The 25,302-nt window shown below is 42.4% G+C and overlaps 1 protein-coding gene across 2 annotated transcripts in view; it reads left to right on the top strand.

The window, feature by feature from the left end:
• EXOC4 (exocyst complex component 4) overlaps nucleotides 1-23,593 on the top strand; it is a 634,133-nt gene extending 610,540 nt beyond the window's left edge. For both annotated transcript variants that reach the window (XM_033099157.1, XM_033099158.1), the window contains exon 18: nucleotides 22,100-23,593. In XM_033099157.1, coding sequence (XP_032955048.1) covers nucleotides 22,100-22,337 — 238 coding nt within the window. In that variant the 3' untranslated portion in view covers nucleotides 22,338-23,593. The remainder of the gene's footprint in view (nucleotides 1-22,099) is intronic.
• Nucleotides 23,594-25,302: the final 1,709 nt, after the last annotated feature.

Here is a 25,302-nt window from a genome sequence, read left to right as displayed (position 1 = left end):
TGTTGGCTCCATCCTTCACAGCGCCCTCCGGGGTCCCAGGCTGGTCCTGAACTTCCGAGCATCTCTGAAACATCCAGTGGAAGACCATGCCCCTTCCTTTATCTTTGTCAGCGAAGAAATATTTTCTAGCAGTCCCTCTGCAGGCTTCTTCTTCTGTCTTATTGACCCAGATTGTATCACACACCTTCCTCTAAACCAGTCACTAGGGCAACAGAAATGGAAAGCTGCCTTCTTTCAGCCACTCGTCAGCTGGCTTGACGTGGAAGAAGGTCCCTGGAAAGGGCAACTTGTATCTCAGCATGAATTTAAGGCTTAGGCATAGCAACTGTTAATGCGTTTGCTCTCTGAATTGGTAAGTGTTCATACCAATAGACCTATCAGAAAGGTTGCTGTCTGTGTTATCCCTCTGCTCAGTTCAATTATAGACAGAAATCAGAAAACAACACCATAATGACTATCTAGTTTTCCTTATTCGGTAATTCTCCCTTGAGATCTAGAAATATAGGTTCCTTTTTTTCTAGTTTCTGTATCAAATCTGGGTCCTCAGAACTGCTAAGTGAATTTTTGCTTGGATTAAACAATATTATTCATAGATCCTAATAGATCCTTCCTCTCTTTAGATAATGGATAGCTTTCTCATCATATATAGCTTCTGTAGAAAGAGAAGGACTCTGTCTCTTCTCAAAACTTCCTTGTTTTCCAACGTGGTAAAATGGAAATAAAAAATGCAAACCAGGGTTTGAATCCCAATTAGTTATTTTAATTCTAAAATAGAGATGATTTGTTGACATGTTAGGGTGGTTTTAAGGATTAAATGACACTGCAAATAGAAGTACCTAGTACTAATATAAGGAGGACGTCCGCAATTGTTCATTCTTTTTCTTCCTATTGTAATGTACAAGAGGGTAGCTGGCACTTGGTTTCCCAGTTTTTGTGTGTTTGATAGTTGCTTGACATTACTGAAAAGTGAGTCAAATTAGGGGGCAAGGCAGAGGAATTCAATTCTAATTTGAAACATGAATATAGTCATAAGAGGGAAGATGAAAAGCAGCAAGGATAAAGACCAAACGAAGAAGATATCAGTGCTTTTGACCAAGTTTTCTCCATCAAAGACTGCTAGCTGCTCCCCACGTTGCCCTGAGTTGGATCCCAGGGAGCCGCCATTGACGGGGCCTTCAGTAGAATGGTTTCCTCACAGAAGGAGACCCAAGTCGCTGTATTTCTTCACTGAATCCCTTTGAATTTTTTTATAAAAAAGAAATCAGGCTCAGATAATCAAAAAGCATGAGATGATGGATAAAACACATTATAGGATTATAATTCAGTAATAATTGAATTTCTCTGACATTCTCCCTGGTAGAGAGGCTCAAAAAAGTTCAAACGTATCATCTCAATTAGTTACAACATGCATCAATTAGATGAGGGCCTGGTATTTGACTTTCTGCTCTTCAGGTACTATACCAACGCGAGGAGACAGAGCAGTATTCCTGTAGCTTTAGCATCTGTGGCTTTATATACACTGCCATGAACACGATTTAGAAGTGAATTATTCCCACCCCTTCTCGGGGGCTTTCTTGGTTCTGAGTGGAGGCATCATCTTTTTTTTTTTTTTTTAATTAAATTTATTGGGGGGACAATGGTTAGTAAAGTTACATAGGTTTCAGGTGTACAGTTCTGTAATACATCACCTATATATCACATTGTGTGTTCACCACCCAGAGTCAGTTCTCCTTCCATCACCATATATTTGATCCCTTTTACCCTCATCATCTTTCTTGTTCCTTCTCTAAATGTCCTTAGAGCAGTTGCTCTAGGTTCAAACAGCTTGTAGAACAGAATGCCACAACAAAACAAACTGAAGACTTCCTGTGACTTTTTACAAGTTCTTATTCCCCAGTTATAGCCCAGAGGTTCTTGAGAAAGCACATTTTTTATTTCCAGGATTCCAATTCTAAAATAGTAATCCTCAGCATCTTATTACTTGCCACCTGATTCCAAATCTAGGGAGTTCTTTCCAAAATGCCTAGCTCTACGAATAACAAGAAACTAAAACAGGTAACTTGTCCGCCGTCTACCTTTAAACGGTCAGGATGGGAAGACAACCCAGTGCAATATGGACCGCACAGTGGGACAGACCCCCCCACCCCTATTTTCTGAGGTAGGTCGGAAAAGCATGAGGCTACAGAGATGCAGTATTGATTGTGTAAGAATTAGCATATCTGGCCGATGGGGACTGTCTGAAGCCGGTCACCTGTGAGGCATCTGCACAAAGCTGGTTGGCATTGCTGAACTTGGACACGTCAGATTTCGGATTTTAACATGCAGGAGCACTGGTCTCGGTGCTCCTTCCACGTGACTGACAGTTTACCCTCCATGCCTTCGTTCTTACTTATTAAACTTCTCACTCTTCAAAATGCATCACCACCCCACCCCTTTTCTGGAATAATTGACTACGCCAGTTCACCCTCATTTTTCTGTTCTCTGAAGTCATCGGCATATTATTTACATCTCCCATAATGTAAGCACATGACAATGTAATAAATATTTGATAAATGTTTGATTATTTCAAAGACAGATTACCAACCAATGGAATCCCAGAGAAATAAAGGTACGTTTTGGGGGAAAGCAGATAATGGCTGGTCCAGAATAATCACTGCACAGATCTTGACAAATAGGCAACTAATTCTGAGGTCACTGTAGCTCAATTAACATTTTTAATATAGCTTCCCAAGCATATTCTTCAGCCGAGCTGTGAAATGTGATCACCTGGTGTGTACCTTTACCTTCAGATAAGCATAACAATGTGTTTCTCTTCTGTTCCCAAACTGAAGTGAACACCACCAAATTTGTATATACGTTCACATCCCCCTGCGAGTGTCACCTCAGGTGTTTGTGTCCAGTTCCCTTCCAGTTGATTGTAAACAAGGCAGAATTTTATCATCATAATCGCTGTTCCCAAAGAAGAACATAAACTGCTTTAGTCAGCAGTATATATATAACCTTCACCTTGCTATATATATTGAATTGCTGACTCTCTTCTTTAGGCTTAACAGTCATTTCTTTGCCTCCTTAATTTTTTCATGAAGCCAAAAGAAAAATCACTTTATATTCTTAATAAAACAGTATCAGGTTTACATAATTTTTTACTATATGCAGTAAAAATGCAAATGTGTGTGGCTTATTTGCAAATGCAGACATTAATAACTGATATTTAAACAGGCAGGATTAACAATTTTACTGATCTATTCAAGAGATTTTTCCAATAATTTGCACACTCAAAATCAATTTGAATACAACATGTAAATTGAATTTAATTTTTTGATATAAATTTGTAGTTATCAGCTTGAACCATTAAATTTACTATTTAATATATGCTTTCCAGCTCACTTGGTTAGAATTTCATTGCATCTTATCTATATAAATTTAATTAGGCTTGATATCATCAGTATATTATAGAACTAATTAAAGATTTAGATAAGTGCTGAGGGGGCTTATTGAAAACTCCATAAAGTTTCATTTGGAAAATGAGATATTCTTCCTTCAGTTCATTGTGAGAGAATGAAACAGCGAGAAGTGTTTCTTGCAGTGTCTCTGAAAAATTATTTAACTGGATTTAATGGACTTATTCCATTCTTTGAAGAGCTTTTTAATTACTCTGTATCTTTGTGCAGCCCAACAACAGATATAATTTTTATTTAAAGCCTTTAAAATCCTCATTTCCCTCTCCTCCCACTGAGCTTACTGTCTTGTATTCTAGTGTGCAAGTATGTGTGGGTGTAGAGGTGGGTGGGACAGGATTTTTATACCCTGATTGAGATCATATAATATGGGATGGTTTTATTGGAAAGTCTGTCAGTTGTCACGTGTTGCATAAGCATTGTAGATCAGTGTGCCCGCCATAAACACAGTAAGACAAGAGAAAAGGTGAGAAACCCTGACCCCAGAGGCAGTCCTGGGGGAAACCGAGGCTCCCACCCAGGGGTATGCCTCCTTCGAGAAAATTATTTTGTAGACGTCACTTTGAATTCCCTTGTATCTGCGTCTCCCATATAGAGTAGAAAGCAGATTAGTGTGAAAGACTGTGATTTCAACTGAGTGCTTTGTGTCTTCATTACAAAGCACAGCAAAGCTTTTTATTACAACGAGGCCACTATTTTTTTGATTGGATATGCACTCAAATAAAGCTGCACCCCGTACATTCCCAGGGCGCTCAATGCTCCTGTCAAAAGCACTTGTTTTGTTTTTTTTTTTTCCCAGTGCAGAATGAGTGACATAATGCCTGGTAGAAAAAAATGAAAGTGAAGGTACCACTAACGAACGTGGGCCATCTCTGACTGGATAGTACAGAGGCACCCAGGAAGCCAGGGGGCCAGAAAAACGTCGAGACCCTGTGTGGTGTGATCGACAAGTTACAGACTTCAGGCTTAGGAGAACCAGATTAAAGCGCTGCTGTTGGTTAGCTGTGCGACCTGAGGCCTGATCTCTCTCAGCCTGTATTTCTTTTCCTGGAAAATAGAAATGATGTTAATAATCCTGCCCTCCCCCCACTTCATCTCCCTCCTGGGTTGAGATGGTTTTCACTTCTAGTCTAATCCCTTTATTTTTCCAGATATGGAAACTGAGGTTCAGTGGGATTGAGTGGTATGACCACGATCGCCAGTCAGCTAGTGGCAGAACAAAGGTTGGAACAGGTGCATATGGGATGTCACATCATGTCTACACTGCCACATGGGCTGGAAAAGAACACAGACATTTTCTTAATGACATCCTGGCTGCACTTGGTGGCGCTGGGATTTTCTTTTTCCCCCCTCAAGCAACTATTTCTGAAACACATCGCACTGCAGTTTTCCTGCCCACATGGTTTGTAAACATTTGCACGCCCCAGCCTGAAAAAACATTTGAAGAAACATTTGGGTCACAATCCAACGTTTCTTTCACCACCACACTTGAAATGTTTCTCTTTGAACACATTAGAAATGTTTGCCAGTAACACAGGTTCTCAGAAGTGGAAGCCGGGAGTGGGTGGGACACCCACCTCCAGCTACCTGGTGTGGGACCTTCAGGAACCTCCAGTCCTGGCTCCTAAGTGACTCTCGACATTGACGTTCTTTGCTTTTGAACTCTAACAGGTCTACTGAGGAGTGTTATGGTTCAGGTGACTTGGGGGCAGCAGCTCAGTTCCCTGATATCCTGTGACTTTTGACTAAGTGTTGAGAAGAAAGAGTAGAAAAAGGGGGCAGGGAAGTGGCCAGAACAGTGTCACTGTAGGAAGGACAGACTGAAGGCTTGCTTGCTTCTTCTTCCTTGGTCCACACTCCCCTGCATTGTGTCTACAGCTCCAACAGAGTAGGGCTCATTTGAAGCGTAACCTTGGTTCGTAGCACTGGCCTGGTCACAGATGGAGCATGGTCTAGTGGGTACGTCAGCAAGCGGGGGCCCAGGCAGAGTGGACTTAATCAGAACTCTACTTCTGACTCGTTGTGTAACCTCAGCTAATCCCCTCTGCCACCTTCCTCTCATTTTGTGTTCTCCACTGAGACTCAGGTCATGAGAGCAGCATGTCCCCAACTAATGGCCCACATCCTGCTGGCTGAAGGAGCCCCACCGCACCATATGTAAAGCAGGTTCATTGGATGTTGGAAAGCACTGCAAATTTTGAGACTAATTCTGAAAGTAGCAAGTGTGAGGGAAAGGCTCTTTCCTTCCACTTTCTCAGCAGTATTTGTGGAAATCCTGGTTCAGGTTTCCAGGCCATTTTTTTGCTGCCTTTTGACTAACTTTTGACTTTTCCTGTTAAAGACAAACATATTTCTTGAAAATCTGTACCCGCTGAGATCACAGGCCTTCTTTCCTCTCTCTCCTCAGCCTCAAGTCTACCTCGAAGAGTCGTTCATTACCGTGAATACAGAGCTGAAGGTCAGCTGTGTAAAAGAATAGATAATTGGGAAAAGTCTCATCTTGCACTTGAAGTTCGCACAAGGGTCACGCTTGGAGCAGTCATCTGCACCACAGCTTCCAAGTTTTTTCCCCCATCCGTTACCCAAGCTAAAATAATATTCATGTATTCTTGCCAGATATGTGTACAGCACTTTACAGTTTATGCAGAGCTGTCACAAATACGATCTCAGTGAGTCTCTTGATTATGAGTAAACATTTTTGTCTCCCCAAACTTGATTCTGGGTGTAAACTGTTTTCACGGAATGATCTAGGGAGATAGGACAGGGGAGTGTATTATTATGTAGGAAGAACTCAGTCTGGCTCTTGTGAACCAGCCAGTCGACCTTAGGTATTTAGCCTTTGTGAGCTCGGTTGTGAGGATGAAATCAGGTACACGTGTAAAGCACCGGCACATAGTAAGTGTTAAATAAACACTCACTGTTCCCCTTAATAAAAACATTAATTAGTGAATCTTTGGCTCAATTATATTTCTATTACTCTGTAATCATACACATAGAATTGTTCCCAATTTTAACCGATTTTTCTAATAGCGGTTATTTATTATTAGTTGTCCTAAATTTTTTTTGAGATTGGAGGGAGTTCAGAGGCATTTAATACAAAAACTGGGCCACAGAACCTACAAAAGTATGGAGCCCTACAAAATGGCTTTAGTACTTTTCAGGGACTCTTAGTGAAAATGTGAGCTGGTGAAAATGTTTCTGTATCTTTTAGCTTACAGAATGTTTTCCACAAATAGCACAGGAGAACGTTGAACTACATGTAGCAAATATCCTGATTAGCGGATGAGTCTTCAAAGGGTATTGGCTGTGGACCAAAGTCTTCTGTACAGTTAAGAAGTCAGGGTTCTAGTGCATAAAATTAGCATTTTTTTATGATTGAGGTATAATTTATATACCATAAACATTAACCCTTGAAAATGTGCAATTCATTGGGTTTTTTAATTGTGTAGTGAGAGTGGTGCAGCCAGCATCACTAGTTCATTTTAGGACATTTCATCACCCCCCCAAAAAAGAAAACCCTGTATCCGTTAGCAGCCCCTTCCCGGTGCCCCCATGCCCTACCCCCACTCACTAATCTACATTCTGTCCCTGTGGATTTCTGGATATGTCATATACACGGAACCATAGCACGTGTGGTCTTTTGTGTTGAGCTTCTTTTAGTTAGCATGAGGTTTTCAAGGTTCGTAAAATTAGCCCTGGTCTTTATGTTAGGGTATGAGGCTGAGTGAAATATGTATACCCAGGTACCCACCCCATCACCTGGCCTGTTGCCTGCTTTCCTTCTTTCTTTTGTTTTTCTGGAGGGAGAGGGTGAGGAGGAGGAAAGTAATATGTTTTTGTAGAAATTCAGCCTACATACAGTAACCTGTGCAAATCTTCACTGTGCAGCTTGATTGCTTTTTACGCGGTGAATACCCCCATGTCGCCATCCCCCACATAAATAATAAAACTTCAGAATGACCCTAGCAGCCTCCTCATGCCCCCTTCCCAGTCTCCACCCCACCACAGATATTTCCTGAGTTTGTTTAATTTTATTTTTCTAAGTTGGTTTCCCTGGCACCCATATGAAACACGTGGTCTCCCAGCCTCCCCGCCTTAATTCTGATTCCAAACAGACCTTTCCCCAGGGCTTGGGGCCTCAGTCACTGCATTCTTCGCCGTTGGTTCCCGTGGGAAATCCAGCGGCCCTGAACCTCTCAGGAGGCCCTCGCCCCCATTCTGTGTCCTGCTCGCCTGTTCTGGGCCAAGGACCCCAGGCCTCGTGCTTCCCCCCGGCCTTGGTCTTCAGCTCTCCTTCCCTACAGCTGTGTTCCCAAAGCACAGGCTGGTCCAGGAGACAGTTCAGGGAAGGGGAAAGCATCCCCCTTCCAGCAGGTACCCCTTGTGGCAAGCGTTGAACTCCACAGACGAGTCTTTTGAGGGCAAACTCCCACTGGTGACAGAGACAGCCCCGGCCCACTCAGTGCTCTCAAGCCGCTGCCCTCACACACGTCTGCTGTGTGGCCAGCTGTTTTTTTACCCTCAGAAGGATATTCCTCTCGTGAAATGCCATGTGTTTGCTTCTCTTCAAAAACAAAATACCTTTTCTTCGAGAAATTAAAGTTTCCTTTTAAATTCACTCTATGGCCTTTGAAAAACTTTCATTTTTGTGTGGTCCCGCGCTATAGGTTAGCATTAGCATTTAAATAGAAGCATTAAGCGCGCAAAGACCTTCTTCACACAACGTTGCCCTTTCTGGAGGTCTTTCAAATCTGATACTTTTTTTCCTCCTAAAGAAAAGAATGCAAATGCTATATATATTTTCCCCATCAAAGGCCCTTTTCTTATAGACGTAGGAAAGCAGCATTATTGAGCAGTCTCAGCCCTATGGAAAGGGTCAGTTTTAAAAAAAAAAAAATGCTATTCTGGCCCTCAATGCCTGATGCTTTTCTGCTGACTCGCAGACTATGTTTTCCTGTGGTTGATTTTGTCCTAGGACATCTCATTTTCTTGCAGACACCTCCCCAGACTTAACTCCCGTTTCTAACAGTAAGAATCTGGTGTGAGTTCTCACTATGTAAGTGGCGCTCCCAGTTACCAGTGATCCCAGAAGCTCATGATCACTGTCGTAGAGAATCTAAGGGACAGGGATTTCATCTAGTGTCAGTCACATGAAGCCTCGTGACCTTCTTCCCAGACGCTCTATGTATCTGCCAAACTGAGGTTATCAAGCCTACCGTGTATGACACCGGGAATAGTATTATAAAAGCCGTCCCCCTCCCGCCGCCTTGCTCTGCTTTCTTCTGTTCCTACCACCTGCCTCCTCTTTCCTCTCTCCCTCATCACAGTCCAGCTGTGCGTGTGGTAACAGTTGTTGCCAGGGTTGACCTGAATGGAAGGTCCTAGAGGTCTGAGCCTGGGCGTGTTTTCCTGATGAAATGTTGGCACCCTTCTCTGTCCTTGAGGTTGCTTGTGTACAGCTACAAGCTTGGGAACATGAGGCGTGAGGAAACCTAAAGACCCATATGTCCTGACAGAGGAGAATCGAGCAAACCAAGCGTAGGCCGGATCGTCCGACAGCCTGAAGGAGCACTTGCTTCTCAGACTGTCCATCCTCCACCCTGCCTCTAAAACACACTTGTCATCATGTCTGACTTCTTTCTAAGATCCTCTGTCTTCACATTCCTCTTACAGCCTTAGTTTCCAAATGCCAGGGGGTAACCTAAGGCTAGACTGGCCTCATCCATGGCAAATTAGGAAACTAATGACCAAGTTGTGAGTTTGTGACTTCCTCAGAAAAGAAAGCGTGCACCTGTTGTTCTGAGACTATGTCTCTTCTACGTTCATTAAATCCTGGTACTAACAGATGGTAATTTTTTTGTCGGATAACGTAGGTGAAATAGGAGGAGAATCACTCTAAGTCAGTCTCACCATCCATCCTTTCTTCCACCTACCTGTGAAAGTCTGCAGTGTTTAGCACGACAGACAGGGTCCATTGTGTTCTGGCCCCAGTTTATCTTGCTAACTTCTTGTCCCCTCTCCACATACCCCTTGCACTCCAGTGAGAAAGAAGTAAACGCTTTGTAACCACCACCCCCCCAATACCGTATTCTTCCTACTTCCCATCCACTTCACACATTCCATTTCCTTTCTTTGTCTAGTACTTTCTTTCTCTCATGTTTGCCTCATCCTTACTGTCTCCTCCAGAAAACCTTCCTACTGGTGATCCTAGAGTCTCCTTTACACCTTTATTTAGCCACTGTCACATTAGTATAATTACATGGCTACTGTCACACCAGACTCTGCATCTCCAGAGAGCAAAGACTATGTTTTACTCTCAGTATCTACCATATATATATACTACCTGGTATATAATTGATGCTTAAATATCTGTTGAACAAATAAACAAAACAAAAAAAAAAGAGTTTTCAAAGGTATTAATGTAAGCACTGAGGGTGCTACAGAGTTGTAAGCCATAGTCTTTGTTGTCAAGAAGGCTGCGTTTTGGGAGAAGTTAATAAATATATATCATGATACATCCATACCGGTGAATTCTCTGCAGCCATTAAGAACAAGGCAGGTCGATATATACTGAAATAAAACCATCTCAAAGATATATTGTTAAGTGGAAAAAGCAAGACACAGAAGAGCATGTAAGCATCATTTCTCTTTAAGTGTTGTGTGTGTGCACGCACACACACGCCCACAGCTGTGCTTGTATATGTCTAAAATGTATTTGGAAGGATACCCTGGAAACTAGTAACAGTGATTTTCTCCAGGAAAGGAAACAGGGTGGAAGGTTACCCCGAAAATAAGACCTAGCCAGACCATCAGCTCTAATGCATCTTTTGGAGCAAAAATTAATATAATACCCAGTATTACATTATATTATATTATATTACATTATACTATACCCAGTATTATATTATATTATATTATATTATATTATATTATATTATATTATATTATACCCAGTATTTATTATATTATATTATACCCAGTATTTATTATATTATATTATACCCCGTATTATATTGTGTTATACCCGGTCTTTTATTAAAATAAGACCAAGTGTTATATTAATTTTTGCTCCAAAAGACATTAGAGCTGATGGTCCGGCTAGGTCTTTTTTTCGGGGAAACACGGTAGGAGACAGAAGTGGGAGAGAGACTTTGCGGTGTTTGCTTTTTGTACCTTTTGCTTTCGTTTATTCTCTTGTTTTGTTTGTTTATTTAACAAACACTTACGTATTATGTGCCAGGCACTGTTCTAAGCACTTTACACATATTAACTCATTTAATCCTTCTAACAGCCCTAGGAGTAGGTACTAGCAATATCCTTATTTTATGGGTCAGAAAACAGGCCCACAAGGATTAAGTAACTTTCCCAGGTTCACAGAGGTAATAAGTAAATACCCTAATAACATTTTTTATGGTATTACCAGGTCAAAAAGAACCTTAATTTTTTTTTTCTTAAGAAACAAACACTACTTTAAATGACACATGGGGTGACCCATGCAGTAAATAAACGAGAAGCAGGAACTTGCTCAGATAGCTTCATAGAGGATATGGGATTTCAGCGGTCTTGCACGTCAGTTAGGCTTCGGCTACACAAACCCGAGACCAAAAGTACTAAGTATGTTCAAGGGACACTGATTGGGGAGCTAAGTTTTGGCTTAAATAGAAAACCGAAGCAGGGGGAAAGTGAGAGAAAATGTGGACTAGAGGCCAGGTCAGTAAAAGGCCTTGGGTATCACTGTTAAGAGTGTGAATCCAGTGCTACTAGCACGAGTGGACACACAAGTGGTTGTTGCTCTTGCACACAGAATAGTGATCTGATCCAGTTGGAACTGGAGGTTCGTCTGGGAGGAGTTTGTGACCGTGAGACACTACAGTAGGAGATTATTGTAATAACCCAGTGAGAGGGGACTAAGATCTGTGACAATGAGATTGGAGAGAAGAAATGAGTATAAAAGATGTTTCCGTGATAGACCTGGTAATTATCAGGTAAAAGAAATAAAGAGCAAAGACTCAAACGTGATACTGACATTTTGAGGTTTTGCAAACTATAGTTCTCTTAAACAAAATTTGGAAGTCAGGGAGGTACCTGGTAAGGACACCTGGCAGAAATGTCTGCCAATCAGTGAAAATGAGGCTTTGATCTATTGAGAGACCAGATCCAGAGAGAGAGACAGAGACAGAGAGAGAGAGAGAGAGAGAGGGGACATCTCATGTACAGATAAGACTCTGGGAAGGAAAGCGAGAAGAACAAAGAGCCAACGCGTGACTGGAAGGAATGCCTGTGGTGGGCAGAGAGGATAGGAGCCAATGAGGAAATCCAAGAAACTGAGGATGCTGGGAGAAGAAGCTCAATAACCGACTCAAAGAAAGTTGAGTTTAGGATGGAAAACTGTCAAGGGCAAGAGTGCTAAGCAAAGGCCATTGTGTTTGCCCACTAGCATGTCACTCGTGACCTTTTGGAATATACTTTCAGACAAAAATGGAGGCTTTAGAGGGACAGACAGTGAATACAAATGATTTTTATTTTTCCGAGAACTTTAACAATGAAAAGAGAAGAGAAATGGTGAAGAAGGGAGTGGACTCAGGATCGTAAAGGGTTTGGGGTTTGTTGTTTGGCTTTGTTTTGTTTTCAAAATATGAGAAATATAAGGATGTTTGAAGGCAGACATGAAAGAACCAGTGAAAGGGGTAGGTACTCGATACAAGAGTTAAAAGCAAAACAAAACCAAACCTCAACACGGTCCTCAAGGCATTGGGAGGACTGGGATCAAAGGCATAGGGTTAATCCTAGAAAAGGAAAGAAGAGAAAAGAAACCCCTCTTCTGAGTGGAGAGAGGAGGATTAATAAAAGAGGCATTTCAATGTGGAGGATATGATACCTCATACAGTTGTGGTAAAGTAAAAGATAATATGTACACACCCAGCCAGTACAGAGCGCAATGACAGTTAGCTGCCATATATATATGTATAGGACCATTTTTACCTAGCGAGTGTCCTACCTTATCATTTGATTTAATCCTCAGACTTAGCTTGTGATGTAATATTATTTACCCCTTTGTGTACATGAAGAAACTGAAGTTCAGACAGGCCAAGAATTTCTGAGGATTCATGTCTAATTCCATCAGAGAAAGAAAGAAAAGTTGAGGATTGCAGATCATGAGTCGAAACCAGACCTCTTCCCTCCCTGCCCTCCCCTTTTCCATTTGCAACTGGTTATCGCAGACACGGAGGGTCTGCCTCCCCGAGTGTCCTCAGAATACCCTTTGCCTTTGTAGGTAGGGAGCAACTATTGTATTCAGAGTTTCGCCCCTTCTAGTGTCAAAGAATCAGACTGCTTTTTACATTGTGCTCTGTCACTTAGGTTGACTCTCAATTTGATTCATGCCTTTTGATTTATTCAACACCACTAGATGCCCTGTTCTCAGGCCAAGGGGTAACAAGGAATGATACGGAATCCAACCCTGCGTTCATTGAGCCTGTATTCTAGGAAGGGGCAGGGCAGACATTTCTTTCCGTAATCAATATACTTCTGCAACACTTCCTCTGCCCCGGACACTGTCCATCATCATGTGATCCTTGTAACAACCCCGTAGTACTATCCATTTCTCGAGTGAAAAAAAAAAAAAATACGGCACAGAGAGATTAATACATTGCCCAAGATCAAACAAATAGTAAGTGACGGAACTGGGATTCGATCCCAGGCCCCTGGCTCCTGAGTCCATGACCTTAACCACTGCATTATGGTGTGTCTCTAACTTTATATATACATATATTTTTCAAATATATATTAAAAGTATTTTTTGGAAATATATATTTTTAGATGGAGGTGAGTGGTAAAAAAAAGTAAAGCTCAGAAAAAGGACAAAGCTTGATGAGGATTGAGTGGTATCATTTTAGATAAGGTGGTCAGGGAAAACCTCACTTACTGATAAGCTGACATTTGAGCAAAAACTGGACTGAATCTCTTTAAATCTATTTTCTGCCAACCTACTGTCCCTTTAATCCTATTTGATGTTGTCTTTCGGATTTTCTTTCAATTGGCTTATAGTATAAAGCAATACAGGAACTATGAAGTACAACAAAGACAGGGATTAGCATCACCTCCTTGTCCTATAACTGGTACTTTTTTCTACAGGAAGAAAATGCTCTGATTTCATAACCTTACCCCTCCCCCGCAATGGACCGTTTTTTTCACCAGTACTGTTCTAAGGTTTCTTCCAGCTATTGAATAGAGGAGGTTTGAATTTCTTCCAGACACGTTCACTTACTTGGGTTTTCCCAAGACGAATCTCATTTTGTCGTTTGCTGCTCATAATTCTAAATTCTCTGGAGTCCTTTGCAGTTTTTCTCTGTCTTTGTTGCCGTTCACGGCCCTTGCCCATTTGGTAACATTTGTCCTTTCCACTACTCTGTGTGTTCTTCCTGTTAATTAAGGTATTAAGTGAGATCAGTTATAAGCCAGTGTCCTTAGCATTTGTCAGAGATGTTCTCTTCTGAATCTGTTGATTTGCCTTTCTCATTACCCTTTGTTTGTTTTTCAGCCTGTGTCCTCTCAGGGGTGGCCATTCAGGATAAATTCTCTTTTGCTAGTAATATTTTTTTAGAGGCACTCTATAAAATGGTTCACTGACATCCAAATATATATCAGCCACAGTGGCTTTGCATCCACCAAATTCACACTGCTACCCAAAGCTATCCATCACGTTTGTCAGAGTATTTGGGTCTTTAATTAAACCCTGCTGGATATTGTACATATTTCCATTAGCTTCTGATGATGTAGTCTATTGTTTTTCTAACTGACATCCTGAGTCACATGTCCTTGAATCTCAGGGGGCTTATTTCATAGCTTTGCTTTATTTAGGTGTTCTCTCTTTCATAAGTAACTGTAAGGGTTCAGTAAATATACTGAGTGGTTGCCATTGGGACCTACTGATTTGAATATGCTCACACTTTTCAAATTATCTGCTGATTTTTTGGTTTCTCTGCCAAAACTATTTTCCTTTCTTGCCCATTAGCCCTAAAGGATATGGTCTTCTGTCTCAGCAAAGTAGAGCAATCCCCTGTAACAATATGGAAACGTATACTAAGGTTCCTAACCAGCATCAAAAGGTCAGGAGTCAAGGTTTGACAAACTCAGTGAACTGCTGGCTAAATAGCAGTCTTTGCCTCTTAAGTATCCCTAGCAGTGACAATGGCTTGCGGTGAACTGTCCATTCAACCTGACCCAGTCCTTGGCTTAACACACTTGGCAACTAGCTGGCTATGGGCAGAGTCAGTGACTGAAAAAGAGAACTAACTGGCACCTACCAGAATCAGTCCATCACCTTGGCCTCATTGGCATAATGCTCAAATGGGCGTGTTCTCCCATCAAAGCCATGCAGTCCATGCCTATCTGTCCACACTGTCCTTGCTCCCCATACACGTCTCTACACAGGTAGAGACGAATCCCCATGTTGTAAATACAGAAACCCCACCCCTGTTACCCTTCACTTCTCCACCCCATTACTAGCTCTGGTCGTCGCTTGGGACCGAAACCTTGGTTTCTGTACCTTGTCCAGGGCCCTCCAGCTCTTTTCTCCCTTCCCATGTACCGAGGGAGAGAGCAGGATGGGCAGGCAGGTGGCTGGCAAGCCCCAGATTTATCTTATTTAAATTAAAACGTTTGCCTGGTGCCTTAGATACCTTTGATCTGGGCCTGGACTGGGTTTTTTGGGGTTTTTTTAAGTGTCGATAAAAGAAGCTTCTTGCAGCAAGGACTCTAGCTTTCTCTGTCATGTTTGCATTGCAAATGTTATTAATAGAACTTCCTAAGCATTAGTAATAATAATACTAGGTTATCCTTTGAAGAAATCCTTTGCATTATTTATTGAAAAGTTGATCATTCCATTTCATTACTTAAAACTGGAAAAGCCACAGGGCTTCGGAATTATTTTTATTCAGCATGTCTCAACAGTTTCCCAGATTGCTAATCTAAGAAATATATAGTATAATAGATAATCCCCAACAAAAGGGCCTTGTGCTAATTGGTGAACAAAATGGAGCTTTGGGGCTACCAGAGTACATAATACTATGTCCTTTTATCAACCCATGCTATTAGATAATTTTTTTTAATGGAAAACACTCTCTAAAGTGATATTCAGCACAGCACAGCCCTCCTTAACCTGGTCTTACCTTTTCATAATCAAAAGAACATTTACAGGAGTAGGAGACAAACACAATTCTGAAAGTAAAATGAAGGACCTAAATAAAAAATCACAGAACAAGAGGGTAATTCTATTCACTCTTTCATATTTCATTATTTGATAACATCAGAAGATGAATCCATCAGAATTGCTTTGACAAAGTGCAAACAGAAATGTGCCTGATCAATATTTATTAAAACCTTCAAGATGGGAGACGGACTTGAGCAGACTTCTTAATGGACTGAATAATTATTCATGCAATTGGGGTTTGGCCAAAGGCAGCGCCAGACCAAAGAGACACAGCTTTAATTGTACGGAATTTAAAATGCAGATCTTCCTCCAGCCCTGTTGTAGAAAACTTAAATTTAAAAAATTATCTGATGGAGCAGAGAGTGACATATGAATCCTTACGTTGTCAAGGAGGAAATTTCACCCGTAGATCTTTATAAATTTCGAATGCATTCCCACGGTGGGGAGCAAAGTTTCTCGCTCAGGGAACAAAAAGAAATTGTCTTCCCTTTACAGTAACTGAGCTTGGGAGAGGGTCATCATCTCAGAAGACATGGGTCTCGGAGGAGTTTTTTGGTTTTCAGTGGTTGTATTTTTTTTTTAAAAAAAAGAGGAATAAAGCAAGGCTCTAGCTGCTGCCATCCAAATACCAGGCTACGTTCCTGAGCAAGATGGACACAAATGACTTTAACAGTTAACCTCTCCCCAGGAGAGACATCCCCCAGGGCTGCTGAAGCCTGGGGACTATCAGAACCCGTACAATAGGTAACTGCCATTTAAGCACAGCGCCCTTGTGGAAGGGCAGTGGTGAGTGTGAGTGTCACAGTAAATAAAGAAGATGGGGGTACAGGACCAATCAAAGAAGCCCATGCACGCCCGGGCTCTTTACCTCTTGAGTGATTTTCTGCTGCCACCAGCTGAGGGAATTTCTTCACTGTCTTTTCTAAAGACTGTACTTTACTTCTGTCCTGGCGTGTCCTGCTCGGAACAAAAACCTGCGCAATCTATTGTCAAGAGTGTTCAAAACGATCCCAATATAGAATAGAAATTTAATTCTGCCCCTAACTCTCTAAAAATTATTTAGCTTTTCTCTACCTTAGTTTTCTCATTCCTGGAGTGGTAGTAACTTCAATTATTTCAAATCAGAATTTTCAATTGTGTCTATGAGCTCTCTGAAGGGGAGGACAAATCAGAGCAATTATATTATATTTTTTAATAAACTAATTTATTCTTCTGACACACAAGATTACCATCCATTTTATTTTCGGTCTGGAAAGTATGGCCGAGCTACGTTTACACTTGTTCAGAATGTTTTCAGATCACTCAGTAGTACATCTTACAGTAATGGCTTGGGGGAAACCGGCATCAGCTGCTTCTGATGTGGAAGCCCATGATGTTAATTAAAGGACTAAGCAGACATTCTCTACAGATTTTAAAATCCAAAAAACGCCAGTGCTTACACAGCATCTGCTGTAACCTCTTTGTTTTTCATCTGGGAAGCAGGGGTCCCAAGAGCTGCCAGCACTTGCCCAAGGTCACACAGCTGGTTAAGTGGGGAATCAAAGACTTAACCAGAGTCGGAATTTAGTTGATCTCTTGAGTATTTATTTATTTCTCTAAGTCTTTCCACTGTAACTACCTCTCAATTATTTATGGGATGATTATCTAGTTTATAGATTATTCAGTTTCTTTTCTCTTTCCATTTCCCTGCTTATTATCATATGTACCACTGAGTGAACAAGAAAACAGGATTTGAATATTTTCCTGACAATTTAGTGAACTACCTCCTATTGGGTTTTTATTTAAGTTCAAAATGCTGCAACTGTTGGCTAATAGGAATTTTGGGAGCAACAATCAATACTAAGCCATATTCAGGTACATTTTTCTTCCTTTGAAACTTATATTTAAGAAGTCAGCTTCAGAGCCTAATTCTCTTGTTGATAGTAATACTATTATATCCTTAGCTCAGGAAGGACTAGATGAAAAAGTCTTTACAATGAAATTACTTAATGATCTCCCTTCCTCAAGGAAGTAATGAATCAGAAGGACAGCCAACTTTTGGAAAGAAATGCCACCTTGTCCATTACCACCATGGAGGGACAAAACCAGGAGAAATAAAGAGAGGTGACAAAAATGATTGAAAAAGCCAAACAGCTTTCCTGTAACTCCTGAATGCTGAATTTACAACATGCCTTCATTATTTTGGGTTTAGAGCGCTGAATTCCCAGATCAAAGCCAGTGATGCTCAAATATAACGGCAAAGCGTATGAATGAATTTTGAATTGCCACGATACTGGCTTGTTTCATTACAATAGAAGGCAGAGAGTTGAGTCAGTATGTGAATTTTATTAAACTAGTATTTCGTAAATCATGACTAAAAGTGAATTAGCTGTAGAACTATCTTTTGACATTAGTACTATGGCTTTTTACATTGCCAGATATTTCTGTATTCTGGTGGCTTTGGAGTGAGTCCAGAGTTCCAAGTCCTTCATTTTGAGGCCTCAGACACATCGCTCAGACTCTCTAACGCTCAGTTTGCTCATCTGTACATCGTGGATGACTGCAGTACCTACCGCAAAGTGCTGATTATGTTCATGCACCGAAAAGTTAGATGTTATTATTAATATTAATGTGTGCCCAAAGACAACAAAGGGTGAGAGAAACGATGAGTGGAGACCCACCTCTCGCAGAATGTTCCACCCATCAGGGTGACATGGAACCCTGGTTTCCAGAACAGGATAGTTGGTCCGTGTCTGGCAATTGGCCCTTTATGGGCTATTAATTATGGGCTATGAAGAGACCTGCTCCACAAGTCATGAGCTAGAAAAGGTCTAAATCAACTGTGTGTTAACCGATGCCATCCAGGCAGCTAAGTCAAGTGCTGTCTACTGTAAAATGTGGTACCCTGGAAACCATGGCTGCAATTTTAATGCTTAATGATAAAAATCAAGCTTTCGTTTTCCTGGGGCCTCCACAAGTGCTGATAAATTACTTATCCCAATCAGGTTACATGATTTTATTTCAGCATGTCAGTGTTTATCATGGAAGCTCAACCTAAGTGTGCAGTTCAGGGCATTTTCCTATTTTCTCCTTAAGGCACCTTGTAGCATAGCATCCTTTTTCCAGCTCTAAGTCTAACCGTTGATGTGCTGATTTTAGTCTAGTCTTTGCAACTGGGTACTATTCTGAAAGATGAATGAATTTCATTCTGTCTTTAAATATTTATGTTTCTTTATGATCTAATATATCATCATGGTTATGGGGAATTTTTTTTCCCTAACTATAGAAAATGCACCATCAGTTACCTGTCTATTTTGTTTAATAACTCAGCCTTGCAATTCCGGGGCACTGTTTATCCAAGGCGCTTGAAGACTCTTTTCATCTCTCAGTCCACTTGAGAGTGTCATTCTGGGATTTATAAAGGTCTTCATTGCACAGAGGATATTGAAACAATAGGACTTAAGTGGCATGCTCTTTATCGCTTACCACACAGGAGGTTCCAGGACTAGAAATCCAGGCATCTTTGTTTTGTTGTTTGCTCCCAGCATGGAACAGGGGTCTCTATAGAAAACCAGCAATTCACCTCTGGAAACAGTTCATTGGGTTTTTCCAGAGAAATCCAATTTCATCTGGGCTGATGGGTTCAGTGTTACTTCTTAAGATAAATGATGAGAATATCAGCATCATAATACAAAGAAACCCAATTCTTTTGGTTTCATCTCATTGAAAAGCACCACAACCCACTTATGGCTTCTGTCTCCTTCCCTAATGCTTTTATGTCCTTGGTTCAAGGAGATGGGAATGGTTTCGTAACTATTCCCACACTAGACAGACTGAGGACGCAGAGTCCTAGCTGGTTCAGATCCTCTGGGAATGACAGTGTCTGGGACTGGGGCCTCAGGAATCTGCATTTTTCATTAGCTGCCCAGGCCCTTGACAGTTTGAGCACCACCAGTCTAGAACTGCGGCTACCAGGCACGTTCTTGCTTTGGCAGAAACATGGGCCCCAAATTCTCCCTCATTCCAGTTGGTCAATCTAGATTTGAACGTGTGTGCTTCTGGAGCAACATTCTGTAATGCATACTTAGCTAGCTCTGTAAATGGACAGCTCGCTTGCTTATCTGTGCATCTCAGGGAAACACAATTCGATGAGTAGGGCCTCATTTCTCAAAACAGACAGGAAGCCATGGAGGACACAGGAAGCCGCAGGATAAATGTGATGCCTCTTCCTACAGAATGAGGCTTTTAAAAAAAAATAGTATGTTCTTTTTAAATTGCAACCGGCGTGTTATGGAGTAGGAGTAGTTCACATGGATTTTATGCTAAATATGAAGCTTCAAGAAAGTTCCTGACTGTGAAGCTCCCAGAATGTATTCCTCACCACAAGGGTGGCTTGCTTCTCCCCTAGAATGTTCTTTTTTTCAAGATGCTGATGAAGAAGAAACAAATCCAATGCCCCGAGCCCAACAGAGCCCGGCAGTACGAGATTTCTGGACCAATGATCCTCTTAGATCCGCAAGATCCTTTCACCCCCGGAGATGCCTCGGGGGCCCTGCCTTGTTCGGGCCCCTCAATCCTGGTGAAGCTGCCTTTCCTGTCAGGAAGAGAGAAGGAAGTAAACTTGGGAAGTTTCCTCTGTCCTTCTCTGGAAGGTTCCTCTGTCCATCTATGGAAGGTTCCTCTGTCCTTTTCTGGAAGTTTCCTCTGTCCTTCTCTGGAAGGTTCCTCTGTCCTTCTCTGGAAGGTTCCTCTGTCCTTCTCTGGAAGGTTCCCCTGTCCTTCTCTGGGAGGCTTCTTTGTCTTCTGGAAGGTTCCTCCGTCCTTTGGCCGGCCAGCCGTGATAGCATTGCTGGCTCAGACCCTGCGCTGAACTTTACCTCCTGGGTAATTTGTAGTCACCGTGCCAGTCATGGCCTCAGAGTCCATCTAGTAGGCTCCATGAAGGAGAGTAGTGGCGTAATGTTGGGTTAAGAATGGCAAGTGGCTCCCACCTCACCTTCTCGCTGCATTGAAAAGTCACGCTAGTGCACGTTTCCCTTGCAGGCCCTGCTCTTCTCTCCACCAGCCAGGCCAATGGCCTTGAAGCCACATCGCTTTTGCTAGAATTACAACCGGTGTCCTCCCAGGCCATTCCACATACCACTGGCACGTTAATCTTCCAGAAGCACAACTTGGAATGGTGCCTCTGCTCTCAACAGAACCTTGGCGGGTGGGGGAACCTTGACTGAACTAGGCTAAAGTTCTTTAGTGACTTAACCAGCCTGATGTCAAGCTCTCCACCTCCTGGATTTAACGGCCTTTTCCCACGACTCCCGCTATTTAGCTACACTCCCAGGCTAAGCGGACTACTCTTCCCTGCCATTGCTCGTGCCCTTCTCTTTTCCCCGATTGTAGACTTTCCTTCCTGGAAGCCCTGCCTGACTGTATCCTACCCCATATGAAGTCTTCCTTATCCTTCAGCCTCCCCTCAGCGTGGCGTGATTTCTTCTTCCTCCGCTATAAATTCATAGCATTTACACCTCACTCGAGGCACTTGGAACCTTCTTCTTGACTGTGTCCGTGAAAAAGGAGTATTGCACTTAGAGTCAGAAGCCTGGGTTCCTGTCCTGGCACAGTCACTCACTATCGTTGTGACACGGGGCAAGTCTTCCAACTCCTCTATCCTTTCAGTTTCCTTATCTGCTAGGTGCAGTGAGGGTAAATGACACTACACGGGAATTAACTTGTCAACAGAAATGCAGTCATTATCTCGCTGCTTTTCATTACCTTTCCTACTTGCCTCTGAGCTATTTGAGGAAAGAGGCTACGTCTTGCTCATCATTATATACTGCTATTGCTATTAGTACATTACTATTAATATTATATTGCTACTAATAATAGTTACTGCTTATGGAGCACGTATAATTGTGTTGGGCACCGTTCTAAGTGCTCCATATGGATTAATTAATTCTTCCAATAACCCTAAGAACGACCTCTTAATGGAGTAGAAAACCCTGTATTTCACAGAGCCTCCAGTGAAGGAGTGAATGAGTGAGGGATTGAATGAGACAAAAACCGGGGACAGTGCCAGCCACATGATTGTTTTTCTTCCTCTTGGTTCCATACCCCTACTTCTCTTTCTTTGGATCTCCTGAGGTAAATGCAGAACTAGGAGAAAGTCTTGAGTGAACTGAGACTCTGAAAGATGTGAGGTCTCCCTGGGTCTTTGTGTCGAGTTACTCTCCTGAAGAGCGCTCCAGCGAGCTCCAAGAGGGCAGCAATCAGGACTGTCTGGTTCTCCGTTCTATCCATAGGGCCGAAAACAATGCCTAGTGATCAATAAGTGTTTATGGAATAAGTAAACGCAGTTATGGAATAAGTAAACTGTATAAGCGACGTGTTCATTACTACTCAAACCCACGTATACCCCTGGCAGTGGAGATGGTAAGCGTGCTCTGTCTTATTCCCTCAGGCAGTATTACGAGATGTTATACAACACGGCCGATGAGCTCCTGAACCTGGTGGTGGACCAGGGCGTGAAGTACACGGAGCTGGAGTACATCCACGCTCTGACTTTGCTGCACCGAAGTCAGACGGGGGTGGGAGACCAGACCACCCAGAACATGAGGCTGCAGCGACTCAAGGAAATCATCTGCGAGCAGGCTGCCATCAAGCAAGCCACCAAGGATAAGAAAATAACTACGGTTTAATGGGATGCAACGCATGGGGTCGGGGGTGGGGGATGGTCATTGTTGTTTCCTTAGTCATACTTACTGCTTTCTTCGGTATGTTATTTGGTATGTTCCAAGCTGACTTAGTTTTCTCTGCACTGATGCTTTAGTGGAGAGAAGGTGTAAGGATCTTTTTTCTCTATAGTTTTGGCTTCTCATAGAAACTCTCATATAAAGGGACTTTGCAGTACTGAATATTTTGATTTAACGTGTGCTTTAATGCAGTGGATTTCACAGGGGCTAGGGTGGGACAGGGGGAGGATGTGTTAAACTGGACTCTAAAAAAAAATGCATGCACAAATTACTAATGCCCGGCAGTCTCTAGGAAGTGGACTGCTACCTAAATTTCAGTCCCTTCCTAAAGTCGCTTCATAGGGTTCTACTCCATAAAATGTAGGATTTGTTTTTCTCTCTCAACCTTGTCAGTTAACAATTCAATGAAATAAGTGTATGTGCACTGCTCTCTGCCTCTATTGCCAAGATCAAAACAATGGCTTCTCAGATGGCTGGAGTTTTCAACAAATTTCCCTAACCAAGACAGGACCTCTTCAGGACGAGGGGGGAAAAGTCCTTCTATGTTAATCCCTGGGAGAGTTTTGTATGCAGTAACCCATACACAGGTTATAAGTTGGTATATTGCCTTCTTGTTTTTATTTCTGCCATAATCAAAGCCAAGAGCCATGAAATTAATGACAAAAATGGAAGCATACAAGGTGATCCAATCCCCTTTTTGATTTCACCTCTCTCCTTTCCAAGAGAAAATAATGGTGAGCGAACGTTTCATGTCACTTGAAACATTGTCCGGGTGTGATTGATTCTTAGGTGCTCGTTTACTCTCCTTACAAGCCCCTGGGTCTTTCTCCCTTAGAAAGTAGCCCAGGTCTGCTCAGCTGAATGCAAGGAAGATGGGACAGCTGTGACATGCCTCCTCTCACACCCACCAGCTGCGCTTCTGAAGTGCCCTTGGGTGGTGTGAGCGCTCACTGCTCCTGGAACACTGGGTCTCACCACTGTCCCCAGGTCCCCAATTGTTCTTGCTACTCGTGGTTGATATGTCACAGAAGAAAACAACACGTCGCCTTGAAACCATGTGGAAAGGAGAACAAGAAGGACTTGGACCGCACACAGTCATTCCTCACGCCCTACGGGTCTAGAATGTGACACCCGTTTGTACAACCTAACTGTGATCTTGGTGAGAAAAACAGAAAATTAAAAAAATGTTTGAGAAGCTTCAATGTTGTGTATTGTTTTCCTTGCGTTCTTTATTCAGCAAATGTTCCCTGAGGGCCTGATATATGCCCAGTGCTGGGAAGTATGGGGCTGATACTAGACAACAGTGACACTCCTGAGTCTTTAATAGGGACAGAATATGGGAACCAGTCTGACCTCCCACAGCCCAAGTCCTGAGACAGCCAGTTATACAGAATCTGAGGGGACCCTCCACCTGGAATTACTGCCCTCTGCTGAGACACCTCATTCCCAGGGGCCCCAGCCCCTCTCCAGGACCTCATTCTAGCCTGAGTGTTTTCTCTGCCTGACAGTCATTAATTTACGTCTCAAATAGCTCAGGAAGAAAAACTCAAATACAGCCAACTTGAATTGGCAACCAACCCAGATAATTCTTACTGTCAAGTCATATCCATGAACGCTAATGCGTTCATTCAGTCAGTCAAAAAGATATAATTGCCTGTCACAGCTCAGGTGATACGGGATTCGTGCTATAGCAAGCGAACAAGACAGTCCCTTGTAACAGGGAGCTTATACCTTCACTCCGATGAAAAGTCATACAACTTCCACTTTGATAATGTCTTCCCAAGAGACCGTATTTCCCCCTCAATCTGCCAAAGCTATCCTTTCATTTAGGAAGAAATCTCATACAATTGAGAACTGAAATAAATCTTCAGCCCAACCCTCTGCTGCTGTCTTCCAAGCGTTGCCCTTCTGGAAGCTCCAGACTGTACGTCACTATTCACTTTTCCCTCTCTGGCTAGCACAGAGTCTGGAAGTGCACCCCTTCCCATTGGTTGATGGAGAAAAATGGATTCCCGCCTTACAGGCTCTGAATGGACCAAGGCCATTGCCTTCAGGATTCTTTCTCTGAGGCACAGCTCTGACTGCCTCCCCAGGACTCGGGAACAACAATTCCATGGTAAAGAACAGAGGGTGAGAGGATTCAGACAAACCCAAGGTGTATCCATGCCACTGGGGCCAAGCGTGAGAAGACCAGCAAACTGGCTGTCCTTCTGGCAGGATATGGACCAACGGAGATCCTGGTCTACAAGGTTTTGCTTGAGAAGCAAAGTGTGTGTGGAAATACACATACCCAAGAGCAGTATGTCTTAATGTGGCAGGGATGTAAAATAAATTGAATGTAATTTGGAGGGAGTGTAATGAGGTACTGAGAACAAGAAAACTAAAGAACGGCTGGGCTCGGCCATGGTCCTGGCTCTGTCCTAATTAGGCTCAGTTGTTAGAAGTACAGAATTAATAAGTGTGTGACCAGATGTGAAATGCAGCGGGGTCTTTTCCTGAAATGGAAGTTGTCGTGAAGTGTACACAGCTGGAAGCAGTTGTTCTCATTTGGCTGAGACAGAAAGCCTGCCTGGGATTTTGCAGAGGTGTAGCAAGAGGCACGCCACAGGTTTACACCTGAAAACAACTAATCCTGTTCCAACTGGCCTGGGATGTAATGAGATATAGCTAATTATCAGGAATGTAATGAGATGCAAAAGCCATGGGAATTGAGCTGGAAATTTCTTTAAAAGGGACCTAAGCTGCAAACACCCGACAAGAGTTTGTGCTAACAGAGCTAGGTGTGAATGTGATGAAATGTGCATGATTTGAGAAGTTGCTTTAACATACCTGGACCAAAGACTGATATCTGTAATCAGAAATATTGCTAGGACCTTCCCGTACCTGGAGCAGACGTCCCTGGAAACCGAGA

This window comes from Rhinolophus ferrumequinum, chromosome 26 (assembly GCF_004115265.2).
Source record: "Rhinolophus ferrumequinum isolate MPI-CBG mRhiFer1 chromosome 26, mRhiFer1_v1.p, whole genome shotgun sequence".
NCBI classification, from domain to species: Eukaryota; Metazoa; Chordata; class Mammalia; order Chiroptera; family Rhinolophidae; genus Rhinolophus; species Rhinolophus ferrumequinum.
Note: the sequence above shows the minus strand (reverse complement) of the source record. Positions and strands in the feature narration are given on the sequence as shown.